Source organism: Gracilinanus agilis, chromosome 1 (genome assembly GCF_016433145.1).
Source record: "Gracilinanus agilis isolate LMUSP501 chromosome 1, AgileGrace, whole genome shotgun sequence".
NCBI classification, from domain to species: domain Eukaryota; kingdom Metazoa; phylum Chordata; class Mammalia; order Didelphimorphia; family Didelphidae; genus Gracilinanus; species Gracilinanus agilis.
The window spans coordinates 579293135-579314226 of NC_058130.1; the positions used below are offsets into that span (position 1 = coordinate 579293135).

The 21092-nt window shown below is 39.4% G+C and overlaps 1 protein-coding gene across 1 annotated transcript in view; it reads right to left on the reverse strand.

The window, feature by feature from the left end:
• DIPK1C (divergent protein kinase domain 1C) overlaps positions 1 to 21092 on the reverse strand; it is a 28051-nt gene that overhangs the window by 694 nt on the left and 6265 nt on the right. Inside the window, exons 2-3 of the mRNA XM_044658101.1 lie at positions 12291 to 12974; positions 2755 to 2919 (exon numbers count right to left, since the gene is read on the reverse strand). Of these exons, the coding sequence (XP_044514036.1) occupies positions 2755 to 2919; positions 12291 to 12974 (849 nt within the window). The remainder of the gene's footprint in view (positions 1 to 2754; positions 2920 to 12290; positions 12975 to 21092) is intronic.

The window sequence follows — 21092 nt, forward strand, 5'->3', positions numbered from 1 at the left end:
ATATATATATATATATATATATATATATATATACACACACACAAGAATCCTGAGAATTTAATGAGGGTCATCCCATTTGGAACCCAAAGAACTTTACACACAGTAGAACAAACTATGCTCCAGAGATAATTCTCTGTGTATAAAGTAGGAAATTCATATCCTTCCCCCTTATGGATAAATAAATGGAAACTGGCATATCAAAAATGGTTTCATAAAGGAGAGAAAGGCACGTAGATACCCTCATAGCTTAGGTCTAGCTATTTCCAAACAGCTGAGAGAGGCCATGAAAGAAGGTAGGGCCAGATGGGAAAGGCATCTAGGGGAGCCCTGGTGTAGAGAATGGTTGTTGGAAGAGCCAGAAATGTAATTGGTGACATTATCTCACAGTGGTCAGTCTTCACTGACAGCACAGAAAATTAAGTTATTAGTTAGAAAAGTAGCCTATGCTTTTCTTCTCATGATTTATTTTAAACTTAATATTAAAAACCAGCAAAATCAATGAAAGTTTCTTTATGACAATTTGTCTTTGAACAAATGCATTTCAACATAGAGATTATTCATAACAAAATGTCAGTCCCTCTGAGTTTCCATTAGCTTCATTCCATTCATTCTTTTTTTTTTTTTAATGAAAGCAATTGCCTATTTCTGGTATATATACACCATAATCTTCTGTATGTATTTGGCTATGTATTTGTCACACTTTCCAACTTTATTTTTATTTATTTTTTAAACCCTTAACTTCTGTGCATTGGCTCCTAGGCGGAAGGGTGACAAGAGTGGGCAATGGGGGTCAAGTGACTTGCCCAGGGTCACATAGCTGGGAAGTGTCTGAGGCAGGACTTGAACCCAGGACCTCCCATCTCTAGGCCTGGCTCTCAATCCACTGAGCTACCCAGCTGCCCCATTTTCCATTCATTCTTATTCACTTTTTCTTTTATTTAATCATAGTGCATATTCTGCTTTTTCAGGTCCTACTTATATGACTTTGCAAATTTCCTTAATGCTCATGTTTATTTCTGATTAATAAACATGAGTGATATGGAAATTTGTGTTATTAATTTTATTATTCTTATTATTCAAATTATTAATATTCTTATTATTCACATTCTTAATCTTTGTTGCAGTATGAGACCTCAGTGTATTAAAGTACCATAATTTACTTAACTGTTACTCTCTTGTTGGACATCTAGTTTACTACTAGTTATTTGTAATTACAAATAATACAAATATAGATCTTTGAAAAAAAATTTTAGAAGAAAAGTAATTTGAAAAATAAATTTCTCCTGGTATTATGTGAATTTAATCTCTCTTTCTTGATTACTTATATATGTGATTTATAGTCTTTTTATATCTCTCTTTCTCAAAAAGGAAAGTTTTGAAAACCCATTTTGTTCCCTATCAGCCCCATCCTTTGATTCGGCATGTATGTGAGGACCAGAAGCCTTGTGGCTCCCTGCCATTTTGGAAGAGGCTTGTCTCTTGTCTCCATGACTCCTGGCATTTAGAAGACTGGTCTCTGACCCAAACTGAGGTCAAGTCTGTCCAACCAGAGAGACCCAGAAGGAATGATGTCAATAACTTTATAGGAGAAGGGCTTTGGGGGCTTTTCAGCTCTTGGCTTTTTTGGTGTGGAGACTTAGGGCTATAAAACTGTGCATACCTTTGATTCAGTAATACCACTATTAGGTTTGTATCCCAAAGAAATTTTTTTTGAATGGGAAAGGACCAATTGTACAAAAAATACTTATAGCTTCTCTTCTTGTGGTGGCAGAGAACTGGAAACTAAAGGGATGTCTATCAACTAGGGAATGGCTAGCCAAACAAATTGTGGTATATGAAGTTGATGGAATATTATAGTGCTATTAGGAATGATGAACAGGATAGTTTCAGAAAGAACTTGAAAGACCTATGTGAACTCATGCAGAGTGAAATAAAAAGAACCAGGAAAACATTGTATACAATAACAATATTGTGGAATTATCAAATGTAATCAGTAATACAATGACCCAAGATAATTCTGAGGGAATTATGATAAAGAATACTATCCATCTCCAGAGAAAGAACTGTTGAAATAGGAATGCAGATGAAAGCATACAGTATTTCATTTGTTTATTATTTATGTTTGGGGGTTTTGCTCTTATAAGATTATTTATGTACAAAAAATGAACAATATGGAAATATGTTTTGCTGGATAATACCTGTATAACCCAGATTGAATTGCTTGCCAGCTCCAAGAGTGGGGAGGGAAGGAGTGAGGGAGACAATTTAGATGATATAACTTTGGAAAACTTATGTGGAAATTGGTTATTACATGTAATTGGTAAAAAATAAAATAAAATAAAAAACATAATGGAGAAAAAATTTAAAAAAAAAACCCTTACATTCCATCTTAAAATCAATACCTGTATTGGTTCCAAGGCAGAAGAATGGTGAAAGTAGGTAATGGGGTTAAGTGACTTGCCCAGGGTCACACAGCTAGGAAGTGTCTGAGGTCAGATTTGAACCCAGGAACTCCAGTCTCTAGACCTAGCTCTCCATCCACAGAACCACCTAGCTGCCCCCTCTCTGTTAATTTAATATGAAGATCAAGATATGTGAAAGAAGGTACCTTCAAAGTGATTTGAACTTGTATAGCTGGAAATGATAAGAACAAGGCAGAAGTTTCCAGGGAAAATTCTAATTTCTCAAACCCAACCTATGCAATAGCCAAAAGACCATAAATCATATAAGAAAGTAAGACATCTGGCTACTTACTTGCAGGTTGTTATTGACTCTCTGTGCCCCACATTTGTTGATTCTGAGATCACACTTTGAAAAACAGTCAAAGAAGTTGCAGTCTTCATCTCCTGTGCAGTTCTGTTCAAGGATATCCCTCATCTTAGGTTCAAAAAAGGCCATGTCCACATCAATAGCGACCACCTGTAATCAAAACAAGATATCCCCCCCACAAAAAAATAGCATGCATGTAGCCAATAGAGAGCAAAACCACTGAACTTATTTTCCTATTTCCTGCCTATAAGCCCAATAACTCCTAGGAACACCAATTTAGAGCTGGATGTGACTTCAGAAATTATTTAGTCCACTCTCCTGCCCTACTACTACTTCACAAATAAGAAAACTAAGGCCTAGAGAATTTAGATGACTTGGCCAAGGTCATGAAGTAAGTGGCTGAGGTGAACTTTGAACCTAGGACCTCTAATTCCAAATCGAGCTTTCTATCTAGTGTGCCACACTTATTAGCCTGTTTGGAGATGGTTGCAGAATTAAGAGTTTAAGGGTCTAGAGCAGTGATTCCCAAAGTGGGTGCCACTGCCCCCTGGTGGGTGCTGCAGCGATCCAGGAAGGCAGTGATGGCCACAGGTGCATTTATCTTTCCTATTAATTGCTATTAAAATTTAAAAAAAATAAATTTCCAGGGGGCTAAGTAATATTTTTTTCTGGAAAGGGGGCTGTAGGCCAAAAAAGTTTGGGAATCACTGGAGAGAAAAGACTTCTTTTTATGCACTAAGGCATAATTTGCTCCAAAAATAAATGGGGAGAGAGAAAGGCAGAGACAGAAAGACAGAAAGAGAGAGAGAGAGGGAGACACACAGACGAGAGAAAGAGAGAGAGAGAGAGAGAGAAAAAGAGAGAGAGAGAGAGAGAGAGAGAGAGAGAGAGAGAGAGAGAATGAGAATAAAGTTATACATTTTTTCATTCTTAATATTATATCGTAGAAAAAATTTCAGGTCCTTGGTCATATTAAAAAAAAAAATGCTTAAAAAAAGCCTTTTGCAAAGGTAAGTTTTAAGAGCATTTACTGTAGATATCACCTTTCATTCTAATTTTTTTTAATTTAAATTTGAAGCAAAGTCACTGAAATGTCTTACAAGTAATTTCCCTCCATTTAAAAAAGTGCTTTATTTGATCAAGTGGTACATCAGAGCTTCTGGGCCTTTGCTCTTCGAGTTGGGACTTCAAACTGGGACAAACTGCCAGTTGTTTATCTTTGTAGGGAGGGACTGCAGATAGAAAGGCATCTCCTGGGGCAGAACTGTGAGCCTGAAAGAGCAAACTAGAGATGAATAGGCACACCACTCCTAAGATTTGCAGTACGGTACCTCAGAACGTTTGAATGACTGGCCAAAATTGGTACAAATGGAAATGTTAGGAAAAGGGCCAAAGCAAAATGACTTGTGCCAGGATTGCCGTGGATGGGACAGTTAGGAACTAACACGTTCCCACAGTAACAAAGACAGAGTCCATTGTTTGAATGACAGCTTGATGACCTCCTGGAATTTCAGATTTATGTTTCTGGCTACAAATCAAAAGGACTTCAAAACCAGAAAAGGGCAACTTCTAAATTATGCAGATTTTTCTCCCACCACCTGGATTAAATAACTAAGATGAGCTCAAACCTAGGAAATCCTGGAGTCAACCCAAGTACAGAAGCTTCTAAGTCCAAGGTTTTAGAAAGTCATTAGAAATCTTGATGAATCTCATATAGCCCAGAGCCATCCACAAGCCTTTGCAGGCCCATATCAGAAATATTTGCCTTTCCCCATCCCTCTGGTAATGTTTCAAAAAAATGTTTGAAAAAGTGCTCATTTTACCTACTTCCATCCTATGTTAAATACATTCTGACCCTGTAACATAACTTCAAATGTTAACCTCTTCTTTTTTTTTTCTTGAATGGGGTAGAGGGTGGTAATTGGGGTAAGGGGGGAAAGGAGTGTGTGCCAGCAATCAGGACAATTTCCTAAGAATGTCTAGCATAGCATGATTTGCTTTGAGGCATGTGGAGAATAATGAAAATGAAAAACATAGAAAAATTTTTCAGGCATTTCAAGGCTTTGCATAATTATACACCCAGCCATAACAAACAGAGCCAGCCTACCATTTAAATAGATCTTTTCTATCACATTGTGAAGCCAGGCCAAATATGTAATTTCACAATTTACCCCAGTGGTACATTAAAATCGAACATGAGTGGGGCTACACTAATGAAGCTGTGCTCTGAAAGAACATTTTCATTGTGGCCTAGTACCCCATCTCCTTTCCAGGGTTTCTGGCAGCCTTTCTAGGATCCTACATGAAACTGGAACTTCCTCTACATACCAATTTTTACCTTTTCTGCCATATACTATTCTTTCCCCTACTCGTAACTATGTCCTTCTGGTTTCCCCAGAAGACCAAGAGTAGGTTTTTTTTTTTCCCTTCTTTCTCACTTGTAACCGAATGACATAGAACAGCTCACATCTATTTCAAACATAACCCGATACTTAAGGAATAAAAACAAAAATATTTATATAGCCAGTACTTCTTAATTTTTGAAATGATCACAAAATCTTTTATGCATAAAATTACCTAACCCACATAATTTACTACAAACCATAATGCCTTGGCATCATAACAGAAAGACGTCTGGTGATAATTTCATTCTTCCCTGAAATATAATCTCATATTTCTTCAGAGCAGAAAAATGTACAATCTGTTTGAAAGTGACCATTGGCATTCACTGAATAGTACTTTGGACCAGAAAATGATGAAAACGTTTCTAAGTGCAACTTCAAACTACTGACTGAATTTTGGAAAGCATCATGAATTGCTAAACTAGAAACTAGCTAGACTGCTGATGTAGAGTTCTGGGATACTAGAAACCTGGTAATTGTCAAAACCCAGGTCTTTTCTTACCTAGACCAGCTCTTTACAGTAAATTAGGTCACTGCTCAACAGCTGGCTCAGAGGGAGAACACCACCTGCTGGATTATTCCTTTCATTTCCTCAGAATATTTGGCTTCTCGGCCAAGCAATGGTTAAAAGTCAGGGAACTAAGAGTTATGGAGCTCCTCTAGTTATCTTCTCCCCCCTCCTTCCATTTGTTTCTCCTCTAGTTATCTTCTCTCCCTCTTTCCACTCTTTCTCCTCTAGTTTTCTTCTCTCCCTCTTTCCACTATTTCTCCTCTAGTTATCTTCTCTCCCCTCTCTTTCCACTCTTTCTCCTNCTCTTTCCACTCTTTCTCCTCTAGTTATCTTCTCTCCCTCTTTCCACTCTTTCTCCTCTAGTTTTCTTCTCTCCCTCTTTCCACTCTTTCTCCTCTAGTTATCTTCTCTCCCTCTTTCCACTCTTTCTCCTCTAGTTTTCTTCTCTCCCTCTTTCCATTGTTTCTCCTCTAGATATCTTCTCTCCCTCCTTCCATTGTTACTCTTCATTATCTTCTTCCCCCTCCTCCCTCATTGTTTCTTCTCTAGTTATTGTCTCTCCTTTTATATGCTCCTCACCCTTCTCTTTCAACCTCCTCACACTCTCCTTTTTCTTCTCGTTTCCTTTCTCTTTTCTCTTCTCTTCAGCAGTGGTCTCTTCTCTTCTGCTAATCTGATTTCTCTCCTTTCTTCCTTCTCCTCTCTGCTCTCCTCTCCCTTTTTCTCCCTTCTCCTTTCTGTTTTCTTTCCTTTTCTATTTTCCTTTCCTCCCTTCTCATCTTCCCCCACTCCTCCAACTCTGAATGAAGAGACTATGGTGTAGCCATCCAAACTTTATGATTCTGACACCCCCATCCCTGTGCACTTCCAGGACCACTACTTTGATGGTTCTACTCTGAACCAGCACTAGCATAAATTAAACAATCTAATCTGAAGGATGCCTCCCTTCCCCAAAATACTGTCCTCAGAAGCCTGCCCTTGTGCTGCAATTCTCTCCTATCTTCCTGAAATCTTTCAGGCGATTTAAACTCTCCAGACTATTCTCCATCTCATTCCTCTCAGTGATTATAAACTTTTTCTTTCCTATCATTTTTAACTCCCTCCCACACTTTCTTCTTTTTTTTTAAAACTCTTACCTTCTGTCTTAGAATCATTCCTAAGCATCAGTTCCAAGCTGGAAGAGCTGGGCAACTGGGGTTAAGTGACTTGCCCAGGGTCACACAGCTAGCATCCCATACACTTTTAGCAGGCAACCAGTGAAAAGACTGAGGGCAGCAGACTTAAATTCCCTCAGTGACCTTCTTCCATTCCCTAAAACTTTTTAATTTTCTGGTCTTCCAGTCTTTGCTCCAGCTCTTCTGTTATCCATCCTTTATAAGTCTTCCAGAGTAGTATTTTTTCTATAAAGATTTGGTTGTCATTCCTTTGCTCAAAAAAATTCAGCAGTTCTCTCTTGCCTATGGCAGTTTCCAACCTTATATTATCCTTATAAAATCTTCTCAGTGAGAAGTAATTACTTTATTCTCTTTCCCTCTGGTTTCAGGAGTACAATCCCTATTTCTCTCTATAGCTAATTCTTCTCTCTGGGCCCTTGACCACATTCTCTCCTTCCTTCTACAATAGTTTCATTCATCAGCCTTCTCTTCTCTCATATATACATATATGTGTTCATCTCTAACTGGCTCCTTCATATCTGTCTACAAATGTATCCTAGGGAATCCTAAAAAGGCCCTGGACCCTTTTACCTTATCTCGCTATTATCCCCAGTCTTCTCTCTCTTTCACTGCTATATTTCTATACCTTTTTTTTTTTATCCTTGCCTTCTGTTTTAGTATCTGTGCTGTGTTTCGATTCCAAGTCAGAAGAGCAGTAAAGGCTAGGAAATGGGTTAAGTGACTTGCCCTGGGTCACACAGCTAAGAAGTATCTGAGACCAGATGTGAACCCATGACCTCCCATCACCAGGTCTTGCTCTCTATACACTGAGCCATCTAGTTGTCCCTATTGCTAAATTTCTCAAAAAAGTTATCTATGGTCAGTGCCTTGATTTCCTTACTATCTACCCCACCCTTTGCCCTCAGGATTCTGATATTCATTCTTAGGGGTGTAATAGGTATAGGCTTTAAAAGTATAAAGGCAGACTTTTGCAAGCATACTAGGGAAAGCCTTTGCTGGAAGTCATGAACATTCTGAATGGAATGCAGGGGGTAGAGAGAAAAGAGGAAGCAACGGACATTGCTGTTTTGAGAGAGGTTTGGAGCAGAAGTGCAATCAGCAGTCCCTATTTGACCTGGGATCTTGGAGAGTGGTGAAGGTTGTAAAGGCTGAAGACATCATCCAGTAAGTCAAGTCTGAGTAGGGAAGAGGCCTGTGTTCTGGTGGACAGTTTGCAGACATCTTTCCCTACCTGGTTACTTTTGGATCATCGGCTGTGGAGGAGTTGGTTCCTGGTATCCTGAAGACATCTCTGGATCAGTTGTGAGAACCCAAACCCAAGCCCTCTTCCTCAGGTCCTTGGCCAAAGCCAGGTTGGCTAAGGAACTTACCCTTTTGACTCCAGTCCTGGGCAGTTACACATAGTTTCACCTCACCCCCTCTCCTATCCTCTCAAAAAACAATTAAACTGTTTCTCTGTTTGTTTTCTTTGTACCTTAAGGTTCCCATAGTGTGTGTATTTATTATACTCTGTGTTTATCCCAGGCTAGGTGGAGCAGGTTGGCAGTTAAGGCCTAACTGTCACTTCTGTCAACAGTCATTTTTCCTAACAGCTAAACCCAGTTTCCCTAACTTGTTAAGTCCCCACCTATTGTTCATTCCTGTCTCCTGCTCACCCTTCTGAACCCACATATAAATATTTGAGGTAACTCCCCTGGTTTTCCCCATAAGCGGGGTGACCCTCTAGTCACCAAATCCAACAGCCTTCTGCATCTTTATCTTTCTAGACTTCTCTGAATCTCTTGATGCTAATAAACTGCCTCCCTATTATATACTTTCACTTCCTTGGCTTTGCCATCTCCATTTTCCTGATACTCTTCATATGACGTCTTTTTTTTCTTCTGCATTTCATCCTCTTAAAGTAGAAGTTCTATTCTCTTTTCTTCTTTCTTTATAACCTGTTCCTTGTTAATCTTACAGTTGTGGCTTCACATCTTATATAGTACTAATCTGTCTTCTGAATTCAAAGGCATCAGGGCTCATTGGAAAACTCACTGGTTTTGGAGTCAGGAGACCTGGGTTCAAATCCCAGCTATGTTCCTTTCTACCTGTGTGACTTTGGACAGCAGACTTATTTAACTTCTCTGGCTCTTAGTTGTTTCATGTGTAAAATGAGTGGGTCAGCCTGGATGGACCTGTAAGATCCCACCTGCATCTGCAAAAGCCTGAAGATATCTTCCCTTGAATATCTCACCAATGTCCAAAATTTAGATGAATTTCTTTCCCTCAAAACAATTCCTCCTTTGAATTTCACTGATTCTGTTGTACCACCAGTATTCACCTGTTCTCCCATAAAATCCTCAGACTATCTTTTGTTCTTTCTCTTTCACCTCTTCTATCCAATCAGATACCAAGTTCCAGTGACTTCACAGCACCCTCCATACAGTTGCAATAACTTCCTTGCTCGTCTTCTAGCCTCTGCTCCAACTCTTCACCTACCCAACCTTCATACTTCTGCCAGAATAATATTTCTTCTGCATGGGTTTGGTTGTCACTCTTCTGCTCAAAAACATTCAACAGTTCTCTGTTGCCCATGGCAGTTTCCATCCTTATCCTTATGCCTCTCCATGAACAAGTCTTAGTAAATGGTCTACACTCACCCACCTCCAAGCCTTTGTTCATACTGTGCCATTTACCTAGAATGACCTTCCCTTCTCTTCTGTAGAATTCCTATCCATACTTTAAAACTCAATAGAGGGGGGCAGCTGGGTAGCTCAGTGGATTGAAAGCCAGGCCTAGAGATGGGAGGTCCTAGGTTCAAATCTGGCCTCAGACACTTCCCAGCTGTGTGACCCTGGGCAAGTCACTTGACCCCCATTGCCTACCCTTACCACTCTTCTGCCTTGGAGCCAATACTCAGTATTGACTCCAAGATGGAAGGTAAGGGGTTTAAAAAAAAAAACAAAACTCTATAGAGGGGACAGCTAGGTCTGCTTTGGAAGAAGGACTTTCATAATCAAAAAGTCCCTTACATCAACGAAATCACAGATGCAGACTAAAAAAGTTTACTTAAGCAACATTCTGTATTATAGTCATCTCTATTGGTATTTTGTCCTGTATTAGACTACAAGTTCTAGTCTAGAAAGAAAGGAACATGACTTATCTAAACTCCTTGTCTCTCTTCATGCCAGTAGAGTACTGGGTATTCAGCAGGTACTTCATAAATGTTTGTTGCAAAAATAAAGACTCCCTTTCCCCTATCTCCATAAATTAACCAAAAGATATCAGTAATATCACTGTCCTTTTGACAGCTTATTTTTGTAATTGTTAATATAGTTGTTATTTAGGGGCAGGTAGGTGGCTCAGTGGATTAAAAACCAGGACCAGAGATGGGAGGTCCTGGGTTCAAATCTGGATTTGGATACTTCCTAGCTGTGTGACTCTAGGCAAGTTTTTTAACACACACACACACACACACACACACACACACACACACACACACACACACACTTTGCCTAGCCCTTACTACCAATACACAGTACTGATTCTAAGACAAAAGGTAAGTGTAACAGATTCCCATCTACATGTTGGAGATGTTAGTTAAGCCAGATTTTTAAATTCACTTGTTAAAAGAGATTTTAGCATGCAGATAACCAATGGGACAAGAGAAGGGAAAATGTAAGCACAAGGCTTTTCTACATACATCGCACCTATTCCTTGACTGTCCAAAGGCACTATGATCATAGGAAACAGCTCAGGGCCCTGATCTCATAAAACATTATATTTTGTGGCATATCTCTCTAACGTGGTGGGAAGTAATGTACTATAGCAGACAAAGAGCCAGCCTTGGAATCAGGATGATCTAGACTTCCTTTGGTCCCTAAAATCTGAATTGGGGACTAAGAATTACTAAATTAATTCCACAGTTCTCTGTCCCCAGTGTGGATGGGGAATTAAAAAAGCCCATCTCATAACGAGATACCTACCCCCTTCTTGGCTTCTGTCCCTTTTTTCAATAACCTCTTACTTATTTGAGGCAAGGTTGCAGCAGAGTAGGGAATACACATTCATCTGTTTTCTATCAAAGCAGTTCTTAGTGGCAGCCATTCTCACCCAAAGCATGCTTTTCACTCACTACAAACACTAAAATACCGCTTGTCTCCCTGGCAGTCATGAACACAGAATGAAAGCTAACCAAAACAGCTCCTGAATGAAACCGTAGGGAGAAGCAGATTTAAATTAATGTAGAGGAGGAAGGGGAAGAGGATCCCCAGGCAAGAACACACATGAAACACTCTTCATCTCTCAGTCCTTCTACCCTTATTCCCTTTGTAATACCCCATCTCCTGTAGACAGTTGCCTCAAGTTGGCAAGTTAAATACCCAAGGAGATTATTGCTGTTAAATTAATGGCAGAAATGTCTTCACTCATTTTGAAAAATTAATTTTATTGGCCATTAGGAAATATGGACCTTGTGATGTTTGGGGCTCTCTGCTCTCTTGTTTGAAAGTCCTTTTCTACCAATCCCCATCCCTCTGGGTCATGGATGAGATGGAAACACCCCTAGAGTGTTACTGCCTAGAGCTAGTTATTTAGTAGGCTCAGAAACACAGAAATTGAGAGTTTGAAGAGACCTCAGCAGCCATGCAATCCAATTCATATCTGAAGAATTTCCTCCTCTCTGACAAGTGGTCCTCCAGCCTCTACCTGAAGACCTCCAGTGAGAGAGAACCCACCACCTCTTGAGGCAATTCATTCTGTTTTTGAATAGTTATAATTGTTGGGATATATGGAATTAGGTCTTGATCAATGATGCATGTAAAACCCAGTGGAATTGTGTGTCAGCTAAGGGGATCTAGGGTGGGGTTGGGAGGGTGAGGGAAAAAACATGAAACGTAACTAGGGGGAAATTTTCAAAATAAAAATTGAAAAAAAAAATAAAATAATCGTTGGGATGTTTTTCCCAACAAGTAAATCTGTCTGTCTCTTTGCAGCTTCTACCCATAGCTCCTGAATGTCATCTGGATCCATAGAAAGTCTAATCCTTCTTCCACATGCCAACCCTTAAGTTACTAGAGCCTAGCTATCATGTCTCTCCTGAGTCTTTTCTTCTGTGATTCTGAATAGCTGGAGAGTGTCCAGAGGGTAACCAGGATAATAAAGGGCCTGGAGATGATGTCATGTGAGGCAATAGGGGGAATATTCAGTCTGGAGAATAGAGAACTGAGATGGGGTAGGGAGAGGTGGGAGTGGTGGTGGTGGGAGTGGTTATACCTCTATAGAAGAATCAAACTCTGTATGGAACTCTTACCAGATCAGGAAGAGGACGGTATTCATGAGGCTTTTGCTAAATGAAACCCAGATCTCTAGAACCCAAACCATCAGACATCACCCAGACTTAGAGCCCTCGGTCTTCTCTGCTGTACTTATTCCTCCCTCCCTGGAACCACTTACTGTGAAGTCACTCCTTATGGCAAAATTTTCTGGTTTGATATCACAGAGGTGAAGGCGATGGGAGAAGTCATTATCAAAATGGTTTACCATGTCCAGGAAGCTGAGGGCAATGTTGTTGATGGCCTTTGCCTGGCCCTGGTCACTCACAAGTGGGATGCCAATAGCCTCTTCCAGGGGAAAAAGTGTTCTGTGTCGGGGATGTCCAGCAGCAAGATATTCGACTGCATAGAAGTGGCCACAGGAACCCAGCACCTGCAGGACATGGCGGCTGAAGTCTTGTAGGAGGCTGAAGTAGATATACTCCTCCTGCTGAAGCAGTGACCACATGCTGGCTACCTGGACTTTCCAGTGAGGCCCCTTTCTCCCTGACCACAGGGGCCCCATGGTGCTGTTGGAGAGCTCCAGACCCAGAGCATTCTTGACTTCAATGGCTACCATTAGGAGGAGTTCTGCCTCGGGGAAGTCTTTGCTACCCTCGACCTCCTCATCCAATAAGTCAAGAGGTTGGAAGCTGGAGAAGGCCTCCTTCTTGGATTTTAGGACAACAGGTTGGCCGTGCCAGGTGGCCTGAAGAACTTTCTTGCCCCTCTCATAGTAGAGACAACGCTGGTACACCAGCTTTCCAGCCACACACAGGTCTTCACAAAGGTCTCCCATCAGGGTGCCCCCTTGGTAGTCATGACACTGAAGTGAAGAAATGAGAGTCAGTCATAATAAAGATTATTCTGGGGAATGGGCTCTGCTTTGGACTTCTATTATCTATTTTTCCCATACATTTTAAAAAATTCATCGGGCTGTCAACCTACTTTAAATAAATACCTCCTCTGTGCTCAGCACTGGCTATGGGAGGTGCTGATGGAGAATAAGAAGCAGTCCCTATCCTCAAAGGACAGTTCCTTAAGGTACTCCCCAGCTAGTGGATGAGAAAAGACTAAAACACATATGATAACAACAGGCAATGGAGCAATATATAACTAATATAATAAGATGGAGAGGACTTACCTTTCCATGTTTATTTTGTTCCTTAATGAAGACTAGGACTACATCCATGGAATTGAAAAAGCTAGGATTCCAGGCGTGGCTTTACTATTAGCTAGTTGTAAGACTGAACAAATTACTTGAATTCTCTTGTCCTTAATTTCTTCATTTCTAAACTAAGGAGGGATTGCTAGGCCAATTTTAAATTTCCTAGGGGTATAAATAAGGTCTTTATAGACTGAAAAAAAAATAAGATATCATCTAGTTTTTAGGTTCCATGAATCTATAGTTCTAGACCCTGAATTATGAGGCATAGTCTGTAGGAGGTCTGACAAGAAGAACAATGGGAACTGGTTTAATCATCAAGAAGGGATTTTGAAAGCTGAGTCCCAAAGACTAGGAAGGATTTGGTTGGAAAAAAGAAAAGTGAGAGTGAGAATGAGGAGACATGGGAAAGGGCCAGAGGAACAAAGTAGCGTAGGAACAAGGCATGGTGATTAGACTATGGATTCTAGAGATTAGGCATTTCTTCAAAATTTCAAGTACTCTCAGGGAGTAAGCAATAGAAAGAAGTAATAGTGACCATCCCCAAACAGTCAAGAAACTACCCTCTTCAGTCAATAAATAGAAGCACCTACTTTGTGCTAGATATAGTTTGTCCTCAGTGATACAAAAAGAGGCAAAAAAACAGTCCCTACCCTCAAAGAGCTTACAATCTAATGTCAAGAAGCTCACGATCTAATGAAATTCAATGAGATCCAGGTCCACCAGGGATCTGAAAGGGATAAGATGGTTACGAAGATCAAATTAACAGCTGAGTAGTAGATAGACTGGAGTGGGGGGTGATGATGCAGGGAGACCAAACATCAGGCTATCAGAACCACGGTAGTAGTAGTGTTAAAGGACATAAGGAAATGCATAAAAGATGTTACAAAGGTAAAATCAATAGGACTTAGCAAAAGATTTAATACGGGGGGAAGAACATCAAAAGAGAAATTAAGGAGTAAATTAAGTAAATTAAGGAGGATTGATAAAATGATGGTGCCCTAGACAAATAATAGGGAAGTTTGAGAAGGAGGAGGACTTGGGAGAAAAGACAATGAGTCCAGTTTGGGACATGCTGAGCTTAAGATGTGTACAAGATACCCAGATCAGATATCTACTAGGTAGTTAGAGATGTAATTCTAGAGGTCAGAAGAGAGTTCAGGGCCAGACAAATAGCTCTGAAACTAATTTGCATAGAGATAATAATTGAATCTCTGTGAGCTGATGAGATTACCAAGCAAAATAATACATTAGGAGAAAAGAAGAGCCAAGAGAGAGCCCTGGATGACCCCACAATATGTATATAGAGGAGTTTTCCTTGGCAAGAAGGATAACCTCTTCATATGAGACAGGGTGAAGGAAGAGAGAGTGGCAGAAGGCTTCTATGTGATGTGGAATGAGAAGGAGGAAAGAGAGAGCTCTCAGTGAATAGCCTCAGTTTTTTAAATGAAATATGACACAAAGTTCTCAGCGAAAAGGATAGGGAAGGAAGGAGAAATATGGGAGGTTTGAGAAGAGAAGAAAAGGTCTAAATAAACCACCATGGATAATGGGATGGTGGGAAAAAAGAGATATAAAGCAAAGAGAGATGTGGCAATAATAGAATGGAGTTCCATACTGCATAAAAGTCAGTCTAGAATCTAGTGATTCCCAAAGTAGGCGCCACCATCCCCTGGTGGGTGCTGCAGTGATCCGGGGGGGCAGTGCTGGCCACAGGTGCATTTATATTTCCTATTAATTGCTATTAAAAATTTTTTAATTAATTTCCAGGGGGCTAAGTAATATTTTTTCTGGAAAGGAGGCAGTAGGCCAAAAAAGTTTGGGAACCACTGGAAAGAAGTAGTGTTGAAGCAAAATGGGGACAAGACATCATCAGAGCAAGGAGTGGATGCAGAAAGTACTTTTCACCTTGACAGTGCCTGAAGATCAGTCACGAGGAGAGGAAAAGATGGTAATTTATTAACCAATGGATGGGGAAATACCATCTTCTAGGTACCTCCAAGTTGTATAATGATATAGGAAATCAGTTTTCTCTCACACACATGGGAAAGAAAAGAGATCTGTCTGGGCTTCTAGGTCAATAAACACCTGAGTATTTGAGTCTTTAGAGACCTAAGAACTTAAATTCAATTCTACTCCCCAAGACTATGATCCTATATTTCTTCTATATTCATAGCCAACTCCCTAAAATATGTATAATCATTGCTTCCATTTCCTCAGTGACCACTCACCTCTACCCTTTGCAATCTGACTTCTAAATTGATTTTCTATAGAAACTTCTCTCCAAAGTTACCAGCAACCCCTTATCTCCTAAATCAAGTGTCCTTTCCTCAGGTGTCATCCAACTTCCGATAATGATAATAATAATAGCTAGCACCTACTATGTGCCAGGCACTTTACATATTATCTCACTTGATTCTCACTGCAACCCTAAAGTATAGTTGATATTATTACCCTCATTTGACAACTGGGGAAACTGAGGCAATCAAGTTAAGTCCTTTGACCAAGATTACACAGTTAGGTATCTGTAGCTACATATGAATTTGGGTCTTCTTGAAGCCAGGCCCAACACTTTATCCACTGTGCTGCTTAACTCTTGCTTTTATTTTATCATACTTATTCAAGTAGTTGTCAAATTTCATCAACAACTCTTGTATTTCTCCTATCCATCCCTTTCTTCCAACTTAGTTGGCCATTACTTTAGTTTAAGAGTTTACTACCTATTCTCTAGACTCTGGTTTTTTTTGCCTTTCAAAGAAGAACAATGACATCTTGATACATGATATCTTGACCTTCACATGTCTTGGATTTTAGTGAGACATAGTTGAACAAAATCTTCAGCTTTATTCTCTCTTCCAGAATTATCAAAGTCTAGTGGCAAGACAAAAGTCAAGAAGAATGGTGATGGCTGGAGATGCAATGGGTGACCTTGGCAGCTTTGATGTCTTACCAAGAACTAAGTGCTCCATGACACATTTCTCAGCTGCCTTCATGTGGCCGTTGGAACAAATTGTTTTAGACTCTGGTAACAGACTTCTAATTAGTTTCCCTTGCTTCGTATCTCTTCCTTGAGGCAGTGAGGTGGTGCAGTAGATGGAGTATCAGGCCTGGAATCAAGAAGACTCAACTTCTTGAGTTCAAAAATGACCTCAGACACTAGCTATGTGACTCTGGACAAGTTATTTAACCCTGTTTGCCTTAGTTCCTATAAAATGAGCTAGAGAAGGAAATGGCAAAATCACTCTAGCATTTTTGCCAAGAAAATCCCAAATGGAGTCACAAAGAGTCAAACACAACTGAAAAATGACAGAAAAACAACAAAATTTTCTCCCTTCCCCAATCTATCACACAGCTGCTAAATTAGTATTCCTAAACAGAGAAGACCATGTCATTTTCCTACTGAAAAAGCTTCAGTAGTTCTACATTCCTCAATTTGGTATATAAAATCTTCTAAGAGCTGGCTTCCATTGGCCTTTTTAGAATATTACTCCCCTTTAACCACTCTCATTTCCAATCAATCTGGATTCAAAGTTCTATCCTGATTTTGGCATTCCATCTCTGTGCCAGGGAAAATCCCCATGAATGAAATGGATTGCCTGTCTCTTTTTATCCTACTCATTACCTTCTCTTTAGAATCCTTAGTTTTCACAAGAGTAGCAATTATGATCTCTGACAAAGCTAAAGCAAAAATATATCTGATTAAAAGAGATAAGGAAGGTAATTATGTTCTGATAAAAGGTAGTATAGACAATGAAGAAATATCAGTACTCAATATATTTGCCCCAAATGGTATAACATTCAGATTTTTAAAGGAGAAACTATTGGAGCTTAAGGAGGAAATAGATTGTAAAACTATACTAGTGGGAGACCTCAACCTTCCCCATCAGCTCTTGATAAATCAAACCAAAAAATAAATAAGAAAGAAGTAAGAGGGGGCAGCTGGGTAGCTCAGTGGATTGAGAGTCAGGCCTAGAGATGGGAGGTCCTAGGTTCAAATCTGACCTCAGACACTTCCCAGCTGTGTGACCCTGGGCAAGTCACTTGACCCCCATTGCCTACCCTTACCACTCTTCTGCCTTGGAGCCAATACACAGTATTGACTTCAAGACGGAAGGTAAGGGTTTTAAAAAAAAAAAAAAGAAGTAAGAGAAGTGAATTAAATTTTAGAAAAATTAGAGTTAATAGATATCTGGAGAAAAGTGAAAAGGGATAAAAAGGAATATACCTTCTTTTCAGCAGTACATGATACATATACAAAGATTGACCATATACTAGGGCATAAAAATCATTGAAAAGAAATGCAGAAAAGCATAAATAACCAATGGAACTTTTTCAGATTATAATGTGTTAAAAATTATAATTAGTAAGGGTTCATGGAGAAGCAAATTAAAAATTAATTGGAAAATAAATAATCTAATTCTCCAAAACTGGTGGGTTAAAGAAAAAATCATAGAAACAATTACTTATTTCATTGAAGAGAATGATAATGAGGAGACAACATATCAAAATTTATGGGATGCAGCCAAAGCAGTACTCAGGGAAAAATTTATATCCTTGAGTACCTATATTAACAAAAAAGAGAAAGAAGAGATCAGCAAATTGGGCATGCAACTAGAATCCTTCATTTTCTTCAAGGCTCAGCTCAGCTACCATCTCCTACAGGAAGCTCTCTCCAACTTTCCCAGTTGTTAATGATCTTGTATTTGCTTATCTTTATATGTTGGGTCTGCCCAAGAAGACTTAACCTCCTTGAGGAAAAGGACTACTTTTAATTTTTTTTCTTTGAATATCTCTAGCAGATAGCACAGTCTTGCACACAATATGTACTTAATGCTTATTGAAATGTTAGTGGATATTAGTCTTCATTAAATGATTATTGACTGATTACAGAACCACAACTCCAAGATGTTGCATATCTTACAATGAATTCTAATATCTTAAAAAGAATTCCTAATCCCCAGTTCTCAAGAAAAAATCCAGGTTTGCAGATGCATCTCAGAAAGCACAGTTCAACAACCCAGTAAGAGCCTAGAAATCCTAGAGTTGAAAGACCTGACCTGACTCCTTTGATTATTTCTGAGTAACACTGCTCCCTGCCTCAAAAAAAAAATTCTTTTAACTTCCAATTTTGGTCTCATCTGTAAGATAAGGTAGTTGGAAGTAACCTGCTTGACAAATGCCTACCTGGATAAGGAAATGAGTATGAAATCATGACACTAATCTGGCAACTGCTAAGTATCATATACTAAGCAGTGCAAACCTTTTTGTAATCTATTTTGTGCTCCTTCCCTCCTCCCCCTGGCTCCAAAATGACTTCAAATATTTTTGTTGGAGAAAAGTGCATTAGTGTGTTTTTAAAACTATATACACCCTGTGTATTCCTTGAAATTTAATACAGCTTTGGTAAACTTCCATTCTTCTATTATTACCCCTGGCACACCATCTCAAAGTTTGGGGGTCATCAAATGTACCATCTAAAGGAAACAGTACTCTCTTTGTCAATCACCCTCTCTGCCTATAATTGTTTCCATGCCTCCACTTTCAAAAGAATTGCTGCTGCTACTTCAGACTGCTCTGGGATCATTCTGAGTCTCAGAATTGCAGCTACAAGTTGATCCTTGGAGAGAGAATGACATTTGGAGAGTAAGTGAACATGACCAGTGATTAAGGAGATGGGCCAGATAGGGATGCAGGAAATGACTTGGTGATATCCATTTCCTTATTACTTTTTTCTCCATTTCATCTGTTATTTATTCAGTGTGGTTATCTTTGTATAGAAAGTCTGATGTGAAAATGCAGTAAAAACATTTTTTAATTGAAAAATGAACTAAAAAGCCTGATAATTATTAAAATGGATTCCCTGTGATGTTGGAAAATACACAACTTAAACCTAGTAAAAACTAATCTTTATCTGGAACACAGAATGGAATTAAAATGGGCAGGATATATATGAACAAAAGTACCATTAGTCACCAGTCTTTGGATTGTGGTTTCCAAAAGAGCCTAGCCTACAAAAGATCCTTGTGACTTCAGTCTTTGGGAGCCAGTGCCCAGCAACAAGGAAGGAAATACTTCTCTATCGTTACATACTGAGAAGGCCAAAATCGAGAAATGACACTGACCAGAGGCAGTGCTAATTAGTTCCCCACCTGCATAGAAACTCTGCTGGCAAGTGCTTCATTTCGCCATATTGTCTGTCGGCAGGGGAGCAAGGGAGAAACTTGGTTTGGGTTGATCTGACATCCCAAGACCCTGGTAATTTCCTTATTTGTAAAAAAATGTAATTAGAGATTTTCCTTAGCAAAAGGCACCTAAGAGGCACAAAAGTACTAGTATACTTCATCTGTACTTCTCAGGTATAACATTAAAAATGACATCACTTGTTCTTAATAAAGATTATTCATAGCACTGCTGGATTTTCTGCTAGATGAATCCCAAAGGCTCAGATTTTGGTGTTTTGAATTATGGTTATCCTATTTCTTCTCCTTTCTTCAGCTATCTCAGATACTTGCGCTTTTAAAAGCCAATATGGTTCAAAATATAATAATAATAATAATAATAATGATTAGTATTTCTATAAAACCTATTACTATGTGCCAGGTTTGATATTCAAAACAATTCTAGGAGGGAAATGCTATTGAATTCTAAAAATGAAATTAACTTAAGATATTTTCATTGCACTAAAAGCAATTAAGACTTAATTTTATCCTTTTTAGCTAAACATTATTTAACTTGCTAAGTTTTAGATTAGTTGCATTGTTCCCTAAAGCCCTGAATCAAGGTTTCCTTTATACATAAAGAGGTCTATGTTTCAATCTTGAGTATGAGTCAGTTTTTTCATCAGAGCGTAATTGTCCATAAAACCAATTTTCATCTGCACCTTTTCACTATTGGCAAGAAAAAGCACCCTGGTTTTGCCTGAGCCATCTCTTTCCTGGACTGTTTCCGTAGCTTCCTATTAATATTCCTGCGCCCATTCTCTCTTCTCTCCAATCCGTCCTCCACACATTTGCCAATGTCACTCCTCTCTGCAAGAAGCAGCACTGTCTCCTTTTGCCTCTGGGATCAAATACAAACTCCCCTCTCTGGCATTGAACGCCCATCACAACCTGTTGTTAGCCTGTTGTTTTTTTTTTTTTTTTTTTAAGTAGGTTACATATTTTTTCCCCTTGCACACTGTATGCTTTCATCAAATTAGTCTATTTTTTGCTCCCCAAACCAAACAGGTCATCTATCTCCTGCTTCCACCTATTGGAGCAGAATATTCCATAGATTTTGATTCCTTGAGGGAAGGGGCTGTTTTTGCCTTCCCCTGTACACCCCGCACCTAACACAGCGGCTACAGTGGCACAGAGTGGAACTTAGTGACTGCCTATATATAGACTTGTCTTGACTGTCTCCCATATTTGAAATGCTCTTTTTTTTCATACTTCTACCTCTTGGACCCCTAATTCCTTCTAGAGCTCTGCTGGTGTTGCCTCCTTAAGAAGTCCTTTCCTAGGGGCAAATGGAGGTACAGTAGATAGAATGCTGAATTTGAAGTCAGAGTTCAAATCTGACCTCAGACATTTCCTAGCTATGTGACCTTAGACAAGACACTTAACTCTATTTGCCTAAAAAGTCAATATATCAATATATCAATCATTGGGTATCTGGGTGGCTCAGTGGATTGAGAGCCAGACCTAAAGACAGGAGGCCATAGGTTCAAATATGGTTGCAGGTACTTCCTAGCCATGTGACCCTGGACAAGTCACTTAACCCCCATTGCCTAACTCTTAC